Source organism: Mustelus asterias, chromosome 3 (assembly GCF_964213995.1).
Source record: "Mustelus asterias chromosome 3, sMusAst1.hap1.1, whole genome shotgun sequence".
Lineage (NCBI taxonomy): Eukaryota > Metazoa > Chordata > Chondrichthyes > Carcharhiniformes > Triakidae > Mustelus > Mustelus asterias.
The window spans coordinates 44,505,137-44,525,027 of record NC_135803.1 but is presented as its reverse complement, the minus strand read 5'-3'; the positions used below and the strand labels follow the sequence as shown (position 1 = coordinate 44,525,027).

General features: G+C 40.7%; 1 protein-coding gene across 1 annotated transcript in view; it reads right to left on the bottom strand.

The window, feature by feature from the left end:
- LOC144491803 (spermatogenesis-associated protein 16-like) overlaps positions 1-19,891 on the bottom strand; it is a 136,217-nt gene continuing 116,326 nt past the window's right edge. Inside the window, exons 10-12 of the mRNA XM_078210099.1 lie at positions 10,277-10,441; positions 4,523-4,606; positions 1-228 (exon numbers count right to left, since the gene is read on the bottom strand). Of these exons, the coding sequence (XP_078066225.1) occupies positions 1-228; positions 4,523-4,606; positions 10,277-10,441 (477 nt within the window). The remainder of the gene's footprint in view (positions 229-4,522; positions 4,607-10,276; positions 10,442-19,891) is intronic.

The following is a 19,891-nucleotide window of genomic DNA, read 5'->3' as shown; positions in this document are numbered from 1 at the left end:
TTAATTTGAAGATGGGATTTTGTTGTCTCGTCTATCAGTCTGTGACTGTACCAGTGATTTTCCTATAGTCTTTGTGTCTCTGGATGGCTTCAAGTCACCAGGCAATAGAACGAGTTTCTGGCTTTTCAGTTTTTTCACTTCTCTTCTTTGTTTTCGAGCTGTTTTCAGGGCTTTAGACTTCAGAAAATTATCTTCTAACTGATAGATAAGGTCCTCAATTAGCCCAACCTGTAATTAATCATCTATTCATTCAAGTTTTTCTTTGGAATGCCAATGAAAAATACAGCATATAAAATTTAGATTTTAAATGGCTTTCAAATTTTTTTCAATGTGTTGCGTATCATTCTAATATTTCATATTTTTACTTAGTGCCCTATTTATCACAATATTGTGAAATAGTGAAAAAACGGCTGCACAATGAACATGGAGGAAATTCACCCAAGCCATGTGATAAATGAGCATAGATGGGTGTACAGAAACTTTTTCCTGAACAGCATTTTTCTATTTCCATGGCAAACACACTTATTGTTTTGACTTGATCAATTTATGATAATTACCTCTAATTTTGTGAACATTAGTTTGTGAATTCCCCATGTATGTCAGTCCACAGAGCATCATACTTTGTGAAAAGAGATGGAAATCTACACTATTGGACCAGTACTTCTCTGCATGACATACATTTTTGGTGGGCTGGAACAGGTGCAAGAAATTTATATAAATAAAGCTGTTTATCTTCTTCTGGGCTTTGTGCAATACCAACAATATTTTCAATTACTCCCTTTTGTGAGGAAGCATGTTCTTGCTCTCGAGTGAGTGCAGCAAATGGATGGCGGGACTGATGAATGAGGAGAGATTGACTAGGTTAGGATTGTTTTCGCTGGAGTTCAGATGAATGAGGGGGGGGATCTATAAGGTTAAATCTCACTGGATCCAGGGTGAGGTAGCTAAATAGATAAAAAAACTGGCTTGACAGAAGCCAGAGGGTGGTTGTAGAGGGTTGTTTTTCAAACTGGAGACCTGTGACCAGCGGTGTTGACCCAGGGATCAGTGCTGGGTCCACTGTATTTTTTGTCATTTATATTAATGATTTGGATGAGAATATAGGAGGCATGGTTAGTAAGTTCGCAGATGACATCAAGATTGGTGGCATAGTGGACAGTGAAGAAGGTAATCTCCGATTGCAACAGGATCTTGATCAATTGGGCCAGTGGGCTGACGAATGGCAGATGGAGTTTAATTTAGATAAATGCAAGGTGATGCATTTTGGTAGATTGAACCAGGGCAGGACTTAATTCATGGTAGGATGTTGGGGAGAGTTACAGAACAAAGAGATCTAGGGGTACAGGTTCATAGCTCCTTGAAAGTGGAGTCACAGGTGGACAGAGTGGTGAAGAAGGCATTCAGCATGCTTGGTTTCATCGGTCAGAACATTGAATACAGGAGTTGGGACGTCTTGTTGAAGTTGTGCAGGACATTGGTAAGACCACACTTTGAATACTGTGTACAGTTCTGGTCACCCTATTATAGAAAGGATATTATTAAACCAGAAAATAAGGTGAGAGGGGAGAGATACAAAAGTGTCCAGAGGGCCAATTTTTTCAGAGGGTGGTGAGTGTCTGGAACAAGCTGCCAGAGGTAGTAGTAGAGGCGGATACAATTTTGTCTTTTAAAAAGTGCTTAGACAGTTACTTGGGTAAAATGAGTATAGCAGGATATGGGCCAAATGCAGGCAATTGGGACTAGCTTAAGGGTTTAAAAAAACAAAGGGCGGCATGGACAAGTTGGGCTGAAGGGCCTGTTTCCATACTGTAAACCTCTATGACTCTATCTCATAGAGACTTATAAAATTCTAACAGGACGAGACAGAGTAGATGCAGGGAGGATGTTCCCAATGATGGGAGAGTCCAGAACCAGGGGTCACAGGCTGAGGATTTGGGGTAGACCATTTAGGATGGAGGTGAGGAGACACTTCTTCACCCAGAGTGGTGAGCCTGTGGAATTCATTACCACAGGAAGTAGTTGATGCCAAAACATTGAATGTATTCAAGAGGTGGCTAGATATAGCACTTGGGGCGAATGGGATCAAAGGTTATGGGGAGAAAGCAGGGTTAAGCTATTGATGGGGATGATCAGCCGTGATAGTTCTGAATGGCGGAGCAGGCTCAAAGGGACAAATGGTGGCCTCCTGTTCCTAACTTATGTTTCATGAACTGTTGCAGTCCATCTGGTGCAAGCACACCCACAGTGCAGTTAGAAAGGGAATTTCCTCCTATCTTCTATGTTTCTATTTAATGAAAGACAGACTTGCAAGTATATATAATACTTCCACAACTTCAGGATGTCCCTAATGCTTTACAGTCAATAAAGTACTTTTGAATGTAAAAACTTGTTATAGAGATCTACAGCACATAAGGCCCTTTAGCCCATTCAGTCTGTGCTGGTCAAAGACAAAACACTATTCTAATCCCATTTTCCAGCCCATGGCCCATAGCTTTGTATGTCTTGGCATCGCAAGTGCACATTTTAATACTACTAAAATGTTGAAGGTCTCTGCCTCCACCAACTTTTCAGGCAGAGAGTTCCAGACTCCTGTGACCCTTTGGGTGAAAAGGTTTTTTTGTCCCATCCCCTATAAACCTCCTGTCCATTACCTTAAATCTATGTCCCCTGGTCATTGATCCCTCCACCAAGGGGAAAAGTTTATTCCTGTCTGTCTATGTCCCTCGTAATTTAATACACCTCAATCACATTCCCTCCCCAGTTTCCTCTACTCCAAGGAAAACAACCCTAGTCTACCAAATCTCTTCATAAATAAAACTCTCCAGCCCAGGCAACATCCTGGTAAATCTCCTCTGCACCCTCTCCAGTGCTATCAGATCCCTCCTATCATGTGGATTCCAGGACTGCACATACTACTCTAGCTGTGGCCTAACCAACATTTTGTATAGTCCAGCAAAAGCTCCCTACTCTTAAACTCTATGCGTCGGCTAATAAACAAAGAACAGTACAGCACAGGAAACAGGCCCTTCGGCCCTCCAAGCCTGTACCGCTCCTTGGTCCAACTAGACCAATCGTTTGTATCCCTCCATTCCCAGGCTGCTCATGTGACTATCCAGGTAAGTCTTAAACGATGTCAGTGTGCCTGCCTCCACCACCCTACTTGGCAGTGCATTCCAGGCCCCCACCACCCTATGTGTAAAAAAAAAACATCCCTCTAATATCTGAGTTATACTTCACCCCTCTCACCTTGAGCCCGTGACCCCTCGTGAACGTCACTTCTGATCTGGGAAAAAGCTTCCCACCGTTCACCCTATCTATCCCCTTCATAATCTTGTACACCTCTATTAGATCTCCCCTCATTCTCCGTCTTTCCAGGGAGAACAACCCCAGTTTACCCAATCTCTCCTCATAGCTAAGACCCTCCATACCAGGCAACATCCTGGTAAACCTTCTCTGCACTCTCTCTAACGCCTCCATGTCCTTCTGGTAGTGCGGCGACCAGAACTGGACGCAGTACTCCAAATGTGGCCTAACCAGCGTTCTGTACAGCTGCATCATCAGACTCCAGCTTTTATACTCTATACCCCGTCCTATAAACGTAAGCAGACCATATGCCTTCTTCTCCACCTGTGTTGCCACCTTCAAGGATTTGTGGACTTGCACACCTAGGTCCCTCTGTGTTTCTATACTCCTGATGACTCTGCCATCTATGCCATAATGAAGGCAAGTATGCCATATGCTGCCTTAACCACTTTATCCACCTGTCCTACTACCTTAAGGGTCTGTTGCACATGCACACCAAGATCCCTCTGATCCTCGGTGTTTCCCAGGGTCTTGCCGTATTCTGTTGCCTTGTTTGTCCTGCCCAACTGCATCACCTCTGTTTTCTAGATTGAATTCCATTTGCCACTGATCAGTCCTTCTATATCCTTCTGTAATCTAAGGTTATCCTCCTCACAATTTATCATGCGAGGGAGCAATGTGTTAACCAGATAATTTGCTTGTGACGTTAAGGGATAAAATGTTGATGAGGCAAAAGTAATAACTGCCTTACTCTCTTGGAAAAAGTGTCATGGAACCTTTAATGTCAACTTGAGAACAGACAGGGCCTTGTTTTAATGTTTTAGCTAAAAACCTGGAGAATCAGCCTGTGTTTGTGCTCAAATCTCTCTAGAGTGGGACCTCAGTCCATAACCTGCCTATGAGGTAAGAGTGCTACCAACTGTGGCATAGATGACACGGAAATAGAAATGTTATTTACTAACTTTCTCTCAAACTTTGCATAGCTGGATGGTGACGAATGGTGGGGTGGGCGAACAATAATGGAATGTTAACAGCAATATAAAACAGGTAATTTTGAGAAACTATCTCACTACATTATATTCATATTTCAATGGAGGTAATTTAATTACATGAACTGGAAAAAACAGCAGAAGGTATCACTTTCCAAGCAATTTAATCAAGCCTTAATACAACTCCATGGATTTAATCCAATTGTGTAAAATAATAAATTGAAACTTACCTTTTCAATTTTGTTCCAAACACATTCTCCATTATTCCTGTTTCCTTCAAGGGTGTCAACAGCATCAGTCATTAATGAATGCAGCTTTAGGGTAAACGTATAATAAGATTTAAGTATCGATAGGATATTTGATCAGCCATTTCTGATGAAACCATAGCACTTCCTAATTTCTTTGCAGAAAATGAGAATGTAACGAGCAGGATGGATAAAGGGGAACTAGTAGATGTGATGTATTTGGTAAGGTGCCACACAAAAGGTTACGGCAGAAGAGGAGAACTCAAGCTGTTGGGGATAATGCATCAGTTTGGACAGAAGATTGGGTGACAGGAAACAATCGGGATAAATGGGTCCCACAGGAATCGGTGCTGGGGACCTCAACTGTTTACAATCTATATTAATGACTTGGATGAAGGGATTGCCTGTTGTAGCAAAAATAGGTAGAGAAGCAAGTTGTGAGGAGGGTGCAAAACATTTGCAGTGATGTATGTAAGTTGTGAATGGGCAAGAATTTGGTAGATTAGAGTATAATGTAGGAAAATGTGAGGTTGTCCACTTTGGAAGGAAGAACAGAAATGCAGAATATTTAAATAGAGATTTTCAGAATGCTGCAGTAGAAGGGGTCTGGGTGTCCTCATCCATGAATCACAAAACGTTGGTATGCAGGTACAAGCAACTAGTAAGGAAAGCAAGAGGGTGGAACATAAAAGTAGGGAAGTTTGACTGCAGAGGTACAAGTGATTGCTGAGACCACAACTAGACTACTGTGTGCACTTTTGGTTGTCTTACTGAAAGATATAGTTCTATTGGAGGCAGTTCAGAGAAGGTTCCTAGGATGAAGGAAAGATTGAGCAGAATGGGCCTATACTCACTAGAGTTTAGAAGAATGTGATTTTATTGAAAGCGGACTTAATGGGGTAGATACTGAGAGGATATTTTTCCTCATTGGGAAATCTAGAATTGAGGCTGCATTTTAAAAATGAAGGGTTTCCCATTTAAGACTGCGATGAGGAGAGGTTTTTTTTCCTGAGTGATTAGTATTGTAGCTCAAGGCGATACTTCAAGGAAGCTTTAAATCACAATGGTGATTTATTGAACAGCAAAACAATACACATAAGCTTAACACCGACACAGTTCTTGTCTCTCCGATTCCCTGGCTTGCAATGAAGGTTTCTCTACCCTGGACCTGCCCTTTACCACTCCATGGGTCAAGGTTTGCGCGCTCTGTCCCGGTGGGTAACATTACCCGCAAACGATTGCCCCTTAAAAGGGGCCTCGCTGTTGCAGTTAGTTAGTCTCTGGAATTCTTTTCCCCGATGTGGCGATGTCGGTGTTGGACTGGGGTAAGCACAGTAAGAAGTCTCACAACACCAGATTAAAGTCCAACAGGTTTATTTGGTAGCATATGCCACAAGCTTTCGGAGCACTGCCCCTTCATCAGGTGAGTGGGAGTTGTGTTCACAAACAGGGCATATATAGACACAAACTCAATTTACAAGATAATGGTTGGAATGCAAGTCTTTACAGGTAATCAAGTCTGAAAGGTACAGACAATATGAGTGGAGAGAGGGTTAAGCACAGGTTAAAGAGATGTGTATTGTCTCCAGCCAGGACAGTTAGTGAGATTTTGCAAGCCCAGGCAAGTCGTGGGGGGTTACAGATAATGTGACATGAACCCAAGATCCTGGTTGAGGCCGTCCTCGTGTGTGGAACTTGGCTATCAGTTTCTGCACTGCGATTCTGCGTTGTCGTGTGTCGTGAAGGCCGCCTTGGAGAACGCTTACCCGAAGATCAGAGGCTGAATGCCCGTGACTGCTAAAGTGTTCCCCAACAGGAAGAGATCACTCCTGCCTGGTGATTGTCGAGCGGTGTTCATTCATCCATTGTCGTAGCGTCTGCATGGTCTCCCCAATGTACCATGCCTCGGGACATCCTTTCCTGCAGCGTATCAGGTAGACAACGTTGGCCGAGTTGCAAGTGTGTGTACCGCGTACCTGGTGGATGGTGTTCTCTCATGAGATGATGGCATCCGTGTCGATGATCTGGCACGTCTTGGTAGAGGTTTCTGTGGCAAGGTTGTGTGATGTTATGGTCACTGTTCTCCTGAAGGCTGGGTAGTTTGCTACGGACAATGGTCTGTTTGAGGTTGTGCGGTTGTTTGAACGCAAGAATTGGGGGTGTGGGGATGGGCTTGACGAGATGTTCGTCTTCATCGATGACATGTTGAAGGCTCCGGAGAAGACGTCGTAGCTTCTCCACTCCGGGGAAGTATTGGAAGATGAAGGGTACTCTGTCCGCCATGTCCTATGTTTGTCTTCTGAGGAGGTCGGTGGGTTTTTCGCTCTGACGCGTCGGAACTGTCGATCAATGAGTCGAGCGCCATATCCTGTTCTTATGAGGGCATCTTTCAGCGTCTGGAGGTGAATGTTGCAATCCTCCTCACCTGAGCAGATCCTGTGTATACGGAGAGCTTGTTCATAGGGGATGGCTTCTTTAACATGTTTAGGGTGGAAGCTGGAGAAGTGGAGCATCGTGAGATTATCCGTGGGCTTGTGGTACAGTGAAGTGCTGAGGTGACCATCCTTGATGGAGATGCGTGTGTCCAAGAATGCAACCGATTCCGGAGAGTAGTCCATGGTGAGTCTGATGGTGGGATGGAATTTATTGATGTCATCATATAATTGTTTCAGTAATTGTTCGCCAATTACAAACGCCAATGCAGAGTCCAAAATAAGAAAATGTACCATCCTGGACCACAACATCTTCACTTCAACAACCAGTTCTTCATCCAGATACACGGAACAGCCATGGGGACCAAATTCGCACCGCAATATGCCAACATCTTCATGCACAGGTTCGAACAAGACCTCTTCACTGTGCAGGACCTTCAACCGATGCTATACACTAGATACACCGATGACATTTTCTTCCTTTGGACTCGTATAGTTGTTTCAGTGATTGTTCGCCATGTCTTTCTAATCACTTGCTTACTAACCCTTTATGATTCATGTACGAGGACATCCAATTCCCTCTATCGCAGAATTCTGCAATCTCTCTCCATTTAAATAATATACTCCTTTTTTATTCTATTTTATATTCTATTCTTCCTGTCCACAACACTGCACATATTTCTGGTGCTGTTTGCAGTGGGCACCATTTTGGTGATGGCATTAGCATGTGTGCAGTGGGTCTATGGCGGGAGTGTGTTCAGTAGGCATACTGTGTAACACTACCTCATGGACCTATCTACCTACCTAGCTATGACTGTAACACTACATTCTGCACCCTCTCCTTTTCTATGTACGGTATGCTTATTCTATATAGCACACAAGCAACAATACTTTTCACTGTATACTAATACATGTGACAATAATAAATCAAATGACTGATTTGACCCAATGCTGCAATTTTGGAACTTAACACTCCACCTAACATCTTTTCTTAAACACGCATTGTTGCATGTGTGTTCAGCAGCAGACAGAACTTAAAGGGATCATCAACTACATTTCGGTTAGTTATTGATTAATTAATTTTTACTGGAGTTTAGATGTGTTTGGTGATTTCTAGGATGTTCTTAAGGGAGCAAAAACATCTGACATACTTTTCCTCACTGTGGATCAGGTAGGAGAATTGCTCCCCGAACACACACAACAGATATCCTCCTAAGAATCTTTTCCCTTTCTTTTCTTCTCGTTATTATTCACTGTTACATAAGGAAAATCACTAAGCCTCTGTATTACAAGAGGGCCGATGGCAAATAACAGTAGTCCCAGCATTGATCCTTGTGATACACTACTTCCCACAATTTGCAATTTAGATAAACAAACTGGACTTAGTATCATCCAGACATTTTACTTGTGATGCTAAGTTGGGGGTATGGTTAATGCTGAAGAAGGCTGCACCAAAATTCCAGAAGACATTAATAAACTTGCAATGTGGTCATATTTATATTGTAATTCATTCCTTATAAGGATAATTTCCAATGAGAATAACGGGTCCAAATGCTTCTTTTGCTAATTGCAACAATTTCTATTTACATAGCACCGGTAATAAAATGTCTTCACAAGATATTTCACACGGACTTCAGAAAACAAAATGTGGTACCAAGGTATATAAGAAAATTAGGTCAGATTAAGTAAAGATTTCTCAAAGAAGTAGGTTTTAAGAAGTTTGTTAAAGGAGGAAAATGAGATGGAGAGGTTTAGAGAGAGAATTCCTCAACTTAGGACTCTGGCAGCTGAAGGCATAGCCACCAACAGTAGAGTGATTTAAATCGGGGTTATTCAAGAGGCCGGAATTAAGGGAAGCAGGTATCATGATGAGCTGTGGGCTGGAGGAGATTATGAAGATTTGATTTATTATTGTCACATATATTAACATACAGTGAAAAGTATTGTTTCTTGTGCGCTATACTGACAAAGTATACCGTTCATAGAGAAGGAAACGAGAGAGTGCAGAATGTAGTGTTCCAGTCATAGGGTGTAAAGAAAGATCAACTTAATGCAAGGTAAGTCCATTCAGAAGTCTGATAGCAGCAGGGAAGAAGCTGTTCTTGAGTCGGTTGGTATGTGACCTCAGACTTTTGTATCTTTTTCCCGACGAAAGAAGGTAGAAGAGAGAATGTCTGGGGTGCGTGGGGTCCTTAATTATGCTGGCTGCTTTGCTGATGCAGCAGTAAGGGAAGACAGAGTCAATGGATGGGAGGCTGGTTTGCGTGATAGATTGGGCTACATTCACGACTTTTTGTAGTTCCTTGCGGTCTTGAGCAGAGCAGGAACCATACCAAGCTGTGATACAACCAGAAAGAATGCTTTCTATGGTGTATCTGTAAAAGTTGGTGAGAGTCGTAGCTTCTGAGAAAATAGAGGTGTTGGTGGGCTTTCTTAACTATAATGTCGGCATGGGGGGGACCAGGACAGGTTGTTGGTGATCTGGACATCTAAAAACTTGAAGCTCTCGATCCTTTCTACTTCGTCCCCGTTGATGTAGACAGGGGCATGTTCTCCTTTAAGCTTCCTGAAGTCGATGACAATCTCCTTTGTTTTGTTGACATTGAGGGAGATATTATTGTTGCCGCACCAGTTCAGCAGATTCTCTATCTCATTCCTGTTCTCTGGGGAGGGGTGAGGTGATGGAGGGATTTGAAAATAAGGATGCAAGTTTTAATATGCAAGTGTCTGGATCAGTGAGCACAAGGATGATAGGGCTCATAAGCCATCTGTGACCTCACAGACAATGCTGACATCTCATTTCCATCCTGCCATTCACAAGAAAAAAAATCATATTCAACACGAGGGATTGCCAATGGAGAGAATGTGGAACTTGCAACCACAAAAAGCAGTTAGCATAGAAGTAGTGGGAGAAGATAGGTAATCATGAGGGAGAAGGCATAGAAAGTTATGCTGATGTTATATTAAGCAAGGTGGCAGAAGGCTTATGTGGAGTGGAAGCACTGGCATAGATCAATTGGACTGAATGGCCTGTTTCAATTCTTTGCATTCTATGTAATATTACGATAAAATCGCCCCAGGAAAAAAAATGTGGGGTGAGGATTGACCATTCATTGCAAAGATCACCCAAAGAAAATCTGGGATGACATTGTTTTGATACAGCCAGTTTTATGTTCTTGCCTATGATGAAAGTTATACCCAAGCAGTCCTTAACATCACTTTTTCATAGTAATATACTGATGTTGGAAGTAGCCTATTTTAAATATAGGAACAACTATATCAAAAGATTTATCGGAAGTTGTCTTACCAGTTCAATTTCATGTTGACTCATTTCATGCAGATAGGGCATGGTGGCTAGTTCTGCAATTGTCTGGTTAATCACTTGTGCTTGCTCCTTCATACGTTTTAGCTGACTCAGGTAACTAGCATACTGTAATTTCTCGAGTACACCTGCACCAGGGCAAATCCCCCCCTGACCCTCATCAAAAAAAGACATGTTAGAGAAATGATATCAAAATATTTCTGATCAATGTCAATTTATTTGTAGAATAACTATCTAAATGACCATTTCCTATTAATGGTAAGCATATTGAATTTAAGCATCAGTAAGTTCTTTTCCTTTTTTTAAAATTCTGAATGTTTGGTCTCACAACCTTACTTAACTTTTAGAAAAAAGGTAACAAAATTATAGCTTCTTTATCTTTTTACATCTATAAATTCAATCTTGGGTATACGAGGAACATAATTCAACATAATTCTAAAAAGTGACATTCTATATAAAACCATAGTTTCGTACAGCAGATGACTTGTGCTTATAAAAGTTGTGGTCAATACATGTGCAAACATGTTTTGGAGTGGAGGGATAGGTGGTGCAGTTGGTTAGAGAATTCGAGACTTGAATCTTGTACAGAGAAATGGGATCCAAATCTCTTGTCTGATTAATTTTTGCACATATATTATTTTAGAAAAATCCTGTGCCTTGTTATCACTTCCTCTGTACAAAATCTAATTTACTCTTGCCACCATTTCAGCACTCTGTTCATGAAATCACACAGCATAGGACTCTTTAAAAGCCATCCAATTAGCACTCCAAGCTCTTCCTCCATAATGATGCAGATTTTTCCTTTTCAATGTGTATCCAATTTTCTTTTAAAAGTGATTGTTAAGTTTGCTTTCATCATCCTTTTAGGCATTGCATTCGCGATCATAACAACTCATCATGTAATAAGAAAAACGCTCAACTTCTTTCCATGCTCCCACCAAGCCCCACACCACCAATGCTTTTGCCAATTATCTTAAATTTGTGTCATTTGTTTGCTGATCCTCCTGCTAATGAAAACAGTTTCTCCCAACTACTCTATGAAAGCCTTTCACAATTTGCAAGTCAATAAAAATTTTAATGTCCCAATTTATAACAGAATCTGTGTATGTAATTACAGCATCCAGTAATTCTGTAACCTAGGCACTGGGTTGTGCAGTACTATTTTTCGCTCCAGAAATCGCTCAAAGCATTTCGGAAAAAAAACTTTTCATCCGAAAATTTTCAAACCAATAGTTTTTCTTCCAATAGATTTCTAATGTCTAAAGTTTGAAATGATACAGTTGTGTAATTTAGTGAACGTTGTATCTAATAATGTGACTTTTATGTCCCAATTTGTGGCATGACACGCACATGACATTGAAACTATGTAGTCATCTATGAAGCTAGTGATCAGCTGTGGAATCAAGAGTGATAGAATCTCTAGGGCATTGATGGAAGTTCAAACCGCTGAGCTCTGGAGTATCTTCTCTAGTTTTCAAAGCACAAAGAAGTGCATGGACAGGCCTTCATGTACCATATCATTCCTGAATATGTTCCTGTGTACAGCAATGGCCTTTGTGAGAATCAGTCTCCTGGGAGTGACACAGGTCATGGAAGAGGCATGTGATGTCCTCTCTCAGAATGAAAGCCTCTCAGCCAGTGCCCTTCTTGTTTACAGATAGTCAGTTGGGCTAACAGAAAGGAAAAAAATAATTTGGATCAATATTTTTATTTCCCCGTTTTACTGGTGTTCCATTTTAAAGTATACAAGGCCAGTTCAGACCAACATTCTTATTTCCCCATTTTCCTTCCAGGCTAGCCAACACTGACATTCAGCAGTCTAAAAATAGGTCCTCTACAGCCAGGGCTCCTTGAGGTCAACCATTATTGCCATCTCAAATACCATTAGTGGAATTTCAGCAGCCTTCCACCTCCCAAGCTATAACCATAGGAGAATTGTCATGTAGTTAGTCAGACACAAGAGCTTTGCACAAGGTTGTTTATTAGTCTGGAATTGTTAATTAAGACAAAGCAGCTTGATTTTTTTTGTCTTTTTCTTAACTTAGCGGTTGATCTTAACATTTCGTTATGATGTGAGCACAATACCCAAGAAGGTGTGTATTTTCAGGACGTTCATTTGATGTGTGTCTATGGGATGGTAGGAAGGATCGTTAATGCACTGAAGAGGGAGGGATTATTCAACTGAACCTCTCTTTAATTACTTGCTGTCACATGTTTCTAGCAGATGGTGGGATTGATTGCTCCTGCTCTATTTCCAACTTTGTCTTCCATCTGATCTTCCTCCTATTGACAATCCACTTCTTTTTCTTAGGTGTCCGTAAAGGTTGCCCCTTTTACAGGGCAAAATTATGAAGCATGCCACAGATGACAATGAATCTAGTAATTTGGGGTTATACAGCAGAACATGTCCAGACCCATTTAGGAAAAAAAAATGTGATTCAGAAGGCTTATTATTCTATCAGCTCTGGTACAGGTTTAGCTCTGACTATAGTGTCCTGCTGTATCTGTGCTTGGGTTTCTGACTGGATTCGTAAGTCAGGTGGTCAGGGGATAACCCTTGTCCCCAGGCAACTGGACCAACACTATTTTCTGGGTGGAAGAGGGAAGGTATTGAGTTTTGGCACAGAATAATGACATTCTGCACTAGTGCAAGGGAGTAAGAGTTTTAACAACACCAGGTTAAAGTCCAACAGGTTTATTTGGTAGCAAATACCATTAGCTTTCGGAGCGGCTGCTCCTTCGTCAGATGGAGTGGAAATGTGCTCTCAAACAGGGCACAGACACAAAATCAAGTTAAGAATACTGATTAGAATGCGAATCCCTACAGCCAACCAGGAACCAGGCATAATGCACTATTTGTCATTGCACATAAGTTGCACATTATGAGAGTGGAATCTCCTCTTCTTCACAAACAAGGCAATATGTGCAGTCAATGATGTCCATCTGTGGGCAGCTTGTTGTCCGGACAAAGCCTGCAGCTCTTTCCTGTTGCTTCACTGTCTCTATGATAACAAAATGAACTGGTTCCTTAAGGAGTAAACTGTTCATTACACCCCAGGAGCAATGAACACAAACTGTGATAGCTTTGGCTGCAGCCTGAAATGATGCTGTGGTGTCAAAAGTAAGGATACCACTTCTTTGACAGTGACAGGCAGTGCAGGGTTTCAGTTAGTGTTGCACAGACAGCGCAGCAACAGCATCCCTTGTGAAAGCAAGCAAGATGGATCATCCACTTGTCACTTTTGGCCGAAGGTGGTTGCAAATTCTTCCATCACATCTTTTGCACAGATAATATGGGCTCCCCCCACATTGATGATAGAGACATTTGTGGAGCCTTCTACTCTGGTTGGTTGTTTCAATGACCATCATCGTTCATGAATTTTAAAATGTGTTCTCACATCAAATAATTTTGAAAAATAACAGGAATATTGCTGGAAGCAAAATAAATAACTTCCATCAACAGACCTTATTGGATCGCACTGATAAATTTTGAAAAAGGAGAGGAATATCCATTAATGGCAGTTATGAAGCAGAAAAGTGGACATGTGTAGGGCTTCTGCATAAAGCATAGCTGCTGAGAGCTGGCAAAAATCCTTGATCAGAGATGAAATATGATAAAAGGAGTCTTGAGAGCATATGTTGGTTTTGTAGTTTTGCAAGTTCGACCATTGCACACTTTTGGTGCTTCCCTTCCTGTCCAAAATCTTACTCCTAAGTTAAAATCGGAATTTATAAGCTTTTGGTTGGTCGAGCATGTCTTAAAAGATCCTAATTCTTCTGTACTCTGACTAGAGTTTGCATGTTAAAGATTATGCAGATTATTTTCCCACCAATAATCATGAACAAGCTATCCTGTTCTTGTTACACTATTTTCCTTATTTCATCACATGGAATAGTTCCTGCATTCACACTGTACACAAATAGATCCAAACACACAATTCGCGCCACCTTTTGATTTATTCATCAAGAACTGACTCTAGCCATCCCTGAAATATCTTCCTGCCACCCATAGAAAGACTTACTCCAATTAGCAAAAACTCAACTGAGATCGAACAGCAATCTTGGCTACAAACGAAATTTGGCCCACCATAGGTGAGGGAAGTTTATACAAGAGTAATAGTAAATGGGCTAAGTTCCTTTGCACACACAACTTTATCTAAAGGTGCATTTAATGTAATTCAGCTTGTTAAATATTGGTATTAGAGCTATGGAATTGGAGGTTCAGATCTTGCTTTCTAAATATATGGTTCAACGTAATAGGGGTGAGAGCAAGAACTCATGATTATAAATCTATGTCGTTGGTCAGTTTCTTAATTTTCTTTGAAATTTGTAGTTGTACAACCTTTGTCATAATGTTGCCTCTTTCATATGTTCTGAGCTCTTTTCTGCAAGGAAGAAATGAAGAGACCTATGAGTAAGAGTAATATCATGTGTTGACTGGATGGATGGACAGCACTTCTGTGGAGAGACATTGCAGAAGGGTGACGGTGAATGTCAATTATAGATGAACAGATAGCAATATGAGGAAACAGATAGACAGAAATGGATGGGTGCACCTGCAAGTTTCGTTGGTGTCAGGAGAGATGTTCTGCGGTAGATTTGAGAAGACAGAGTGAGGGATTAGTGTGATCCACACAACAGGATGTAGTTGAATGTACCATTGTGCTCATCTATCCTGCAATGCGTAGGTCATTAAATTGCATTTGGTGTTAACTCCATGCGTGTGGTACCACAGTCCTGCTGCTCACCTGTGGGTAACCTCCAGTCATACCTTCTTGGTTTCATTGGCAGATTCCTTCCTCCTGTCAGTAGTGAACAGCATTTCCTGCAGGCCCCCACAGCTCCCAGAATTACAATTAGGGTGGTACCACTGAAACAATATACAACCTTTGAAATTTGAACTCTATTATGTCAATTTGATGTCATTCTGCTCTCAATTCCAGAATCCATCAAGATTTATCGCCCCTTTTAAATAGTGGAATTGAAATTGACATCTTGCTTGCTCAAGCTAATTGGTCGAAAAAGCCAGAAATAATATGTAAATGCAGTGGGAAAAAGCCACTAACAGATGTGCTGCACTTCCTCTGGACTTCCTGTTGTGCTCGGAACTTAAAATCCAGTCCTACAGCACAGAAAGTGAAAACATATATATCACTCTACAATGATAATGGAAAGACTGATACATATAGAGAGCATAACGAGTAGAATTTCTGTAAGAGATGCATGGCCATTTACACTGCTTTTCCAGGTTTTGTTCATAAGTTATGATAGGTGTTTGAGAGAGCACCTGGGGAAATGTGATCTCATATTTTTAAGGATGATTTGTTTAACACTTTCATATCAAAACTAAATGTGATGATTATAAGAATTGTAAAAAGGTGCAGCACTTGAGTCATCAGTTTTACTGGGAAAAACAAACTAAAAGTATATTTTCAAAAATAAATTGAATTTCCGAGATAACCAGAAAGAGTTGAGGAGGAAAAGAACAAATCACATTATAACATCTTCACTTGGATTGAATCATACGCTTTGTTAAGAATCTGCAGACGATTTCAAAGACAACCTAAATTAAGAATAACCCACAGGTTGGCTGCAAAATCGTGGTTTAGCACTTTTCAATAGAAATGTGAAGAGCTAGAAAAAAAACTTGACGGATCTGTAGTTTTCTCAGGCTTCAAATCACACCTAAACCAACAGAATTGATTTTTATTTGGAGATTATATCAAAGTATTCAGTCAAAAGTGGAAAATGTATTTGGAAAAACTGTAGCAACTTAAGGATAGCGATTTTAGTATCCTGGATTCATAAGATTTATCTGACATTTTAACTTAAGCATGAACTGGAAATTTGAGAATAAATTATTACTATCTGTTCCTTATATACTTTTATAACTTTTCCTTAATATATAGAAATTTGGGTTTTGAAATACAACCCTAAATGAAACGTAAGCTTTATATTCTTTCACTTCCAATTTGTTAAAAGTTCCTCATTTATTATGTTAATGAATGCAGGCTTGTTTAAATAATTTAGTTTTAATATATCTAATTGCTGTTAGATCTAATAACTGATTTGAACTTCTTCTGTTAAGTTTTGCATTATTTAAACTTTTGCAAACAGCAGGCTTACATGCCACATGAGTTTAACATGAAATACTCATAATCTGTATAAATTTCAAGTTGTAGATGTGATGGAGAGGAATTTTAGGTCAATAGGAATAATTTCCAAAGGAAGAACTTGCATTTAAATAGCACTTTTAACAACCTCAGCATATCTCAAAGCATTTTACAGTCAATTAACTACGTTTATGTGTAGTCACTGTTGTAATATATGACAGAATCTGCTTGGAGGCGGGAAGGAGATTAGGCGGTATGGTTGTGCACCTGAACCCTGCCATCTTTCTACCTCTATCAGAATTAAGTTCTGGGTGGAAAGGCCCATAGTTGATTTTTAATCAATTAAGGTCCTTTAGACACCAATTAATGACCACTTAATGGCCCCACCAGTCTTGGCATTGCTGCAAGCCTGCTTGTTACTATGCGGTATGCAGGACAGGTGAACTTATGAGGGACACTTTTCAACTTGAATGGGAGTCCCTTAACCAAAGACAATCAGTGCCTGATTGAGGAACTGGACAGCAGGAAGGGGGCATCCTGCTGAGAGCCAACCCCCTACCTATGCTTCTGACCCTCACTGTTCCCCCACCTCCCCTTGACCCCACCCTGTGAAACCCTCCCTGCCACATTACTTACTTGTGGCTTGGGTACTGTCCGTCCAGCAGCAGCCATGGCTTCCACTGTGGCACTGCTGAGGGCAACAGCTGCCAGCTAAGCGAGACTTTCCTGGGGATGCCCCGTCGGTTGCCTTGCCACTGTCTGATTGGCGTGTGGTTCAGTGGGCCTTCCCAAAAAGAGGTACAGTGGGCAGGATTCTTTGGTCTTGTCCATGGTGGGATCCGTTGCGAGTGAGAACAGAAAATTTGGTGGTCCAGCCAAATCTTCATTCACTGTCAACAGCACTGGAAAATCCCAGCCATGAACAAGGATGGAAGATATTGGCCCAAGGAGTTTTGCTGGCTCTCCAGCTGGAAAGTGGTGAACCTATGGAATTCATTACCACAGGAAGTAGTTGATGCCAAAGCATTGAATGTATTCAAGAGGCGGCTAGATATAGCACTTGGGGTGAATGGGATCAAAGGTTATGGGGAGAAAACACGATTAGGCTGTTGAGTTGGATGATCAGCCATGATCGTGATGAATGGCGGAACAGGCTCAAAGGGCCAAATGGCCTCCTCCTGCTCCTATCCTCTATGTTTCTATGTTTCCAAAGCAAGACCTCTGACAGCAGAAGATTCAGCCCTCAAGTAACATAACACCCAATTTGTGCACAGCAAGGTCCCATGAAGAAATTAGGTAATGACCCGATAATTTGTTTAGTGATGTTGTTTGAGGGACTAGATATTGGCCAGAATTCTGGGTAAAAGCTCCCCTGCTCTCATCAAATAGCACCATTGTATTTTTTCATCCAACTGATAAAGGAAAGTTCAGTGCCTTGGTATAATGTGTCATCTGAAAGATGGTAACTCCAACAATACAGCACTCGCTCAGCTGCGAGTTGAAATTCAGCCTAGATTACACGCTTAAGTTTCTGAAGTGGGACGAGAACATTCCAACTCCAAGGCAAGAGGTCTATCAAGGAGCCATGACTGAACCTCCATTTTAGTAACAGGGATTGCGGAAGCATGGGGAGTATGTTCATCCAAACAAAAATCAGCAATAGATCACAAAGAACTTGGGTAGGGAACAGTCATGAGAAAGTTTGTAGTTTCAGATTGTTCTGCTTCCTCTGTCTCTCATGGACTAGATGAAATAGCTGAAAGTCTTGTTATTTTGTTTGACTGTTTGTTAATTCATAAAATGCAAACATACGTACATACAAAATAGGAGCAGAAGTGGGCTATTCATCCCCTCAAGCCTTCTCCGCCATTCGATAAGACTATGGATGATCTGTTTATGTTTCAAGTTCTATCCCATCTTTTCCCAATTACCTTGGGAATCTGAAGTTCATTGTGCTACCTTCTTCTATCAACGCTGTTATCTGGCTCTTTAAACTCTTATCCATGAAAATTCAATTACTGCATTTGCAACAATGGTTTTTCTTTCTGCTTCTCGACAATTACCTTTGGGGTCACCCAAGAACCAATCTTTGTCTTCCTACTCTTTGTCATCTAAGTGCTGTTCCTAATGACATCACAGTATCAGCTACTACATTTATGCTGATAGCACACAGCTTTATTTCTCTATCACTTTCCTTTACCCCACAGCCATATTTGTGCTGTCAAACATCTGGATCACTTCTTCATAACCAAAGCCTCTCATTTCTGGTACAATTTTACCAAGGATGTAATTTTAATCCAACCCCAGATGACAGTAATGACAAAAGGCAATGGAGCATAAATCAGGTGGAGCGTCTGACCCAAACCCACAGCATTCCCACTGGGTGGGTGAGGTTAAAATGACCTCCTAAATCTCTCATAGCCTTCACATCTTCACCAAACTAACACACACAAAATAACACAATAATTTTACAACTAGGTTCTAACCAATAATTTGTATAGGTTTAGTATTAGGCTCTTTGTTTTTGTGCTCTATGCATTTATTTGTAAAGATGTGGAGATGCCGGCGTTGGACTGGGGTAAACACAGCAAGAAGTTTAACAACACCAGGTTAAAGTCCAACAGGTTTATTTGGTAGCAAAAGTTTTCATGATGTGGAGATGCCAGGGTTGGACTGTTTTCATCATGTGTGGCTTTTGCTACTAAATAAACCTGTTGGACTTTAACCTGGTGTTGTTAAACTTCTTACTTTATTTGTAAAACCAAAGATCGCATAAGCTTTCTTAAGAACTTTATCAATTCAGCATTCCATTTTGAAAGAATTATGTATCTAAATTCCTATGTTTCTGTGATTCTCTTTAAAGTTTTACTATTTATTTTTTCTTATTAAACCTCCAAAAATGTATCACCTCAGATTTCTCCACATCCAACATTTATCGACCTAATTTGCTCATTTACGTTGGATTGAAATCACTTACAGTTCACTTTACAGTTAACCATTTCCATTATTTAGCACAGTCCACAAATGTTGATATTGTGCCCCATATCCAATTCAGTGCATTTAAATATATATTAAAAAAACATATACCTCTAATTCAAAAAGTTCCATTAACTATTATCTAATTCTGATTTCTTTCAAACAATTTCCTATTTGTGCCTTCACAATTAATTTGTTATTCTACCACCTAGGCTCCTATGCAGTACCTCATTAAATGCCTTTTAAAACTCCATAGAGTCCATTGCATTTTCTTTATCAATGTACTCAGAGTTGACTCAACTTTGCATTTTGAAGATCTATGCCATCTGGTCTTTCTTGGATCTATGTCTTTCTAAGTGAGCTTTAATTTTATCTTGTATTATGGGGCTACATTTTACAAAGGGAATTGGGATTCCAATGTTGTGATAAAAATGGATTCCAAGCCTGCACTGGCTGGCAGCAGGACCTTCTCAGCAATTTTATCACAGAAAGCCTACTAAGATTAATTGTA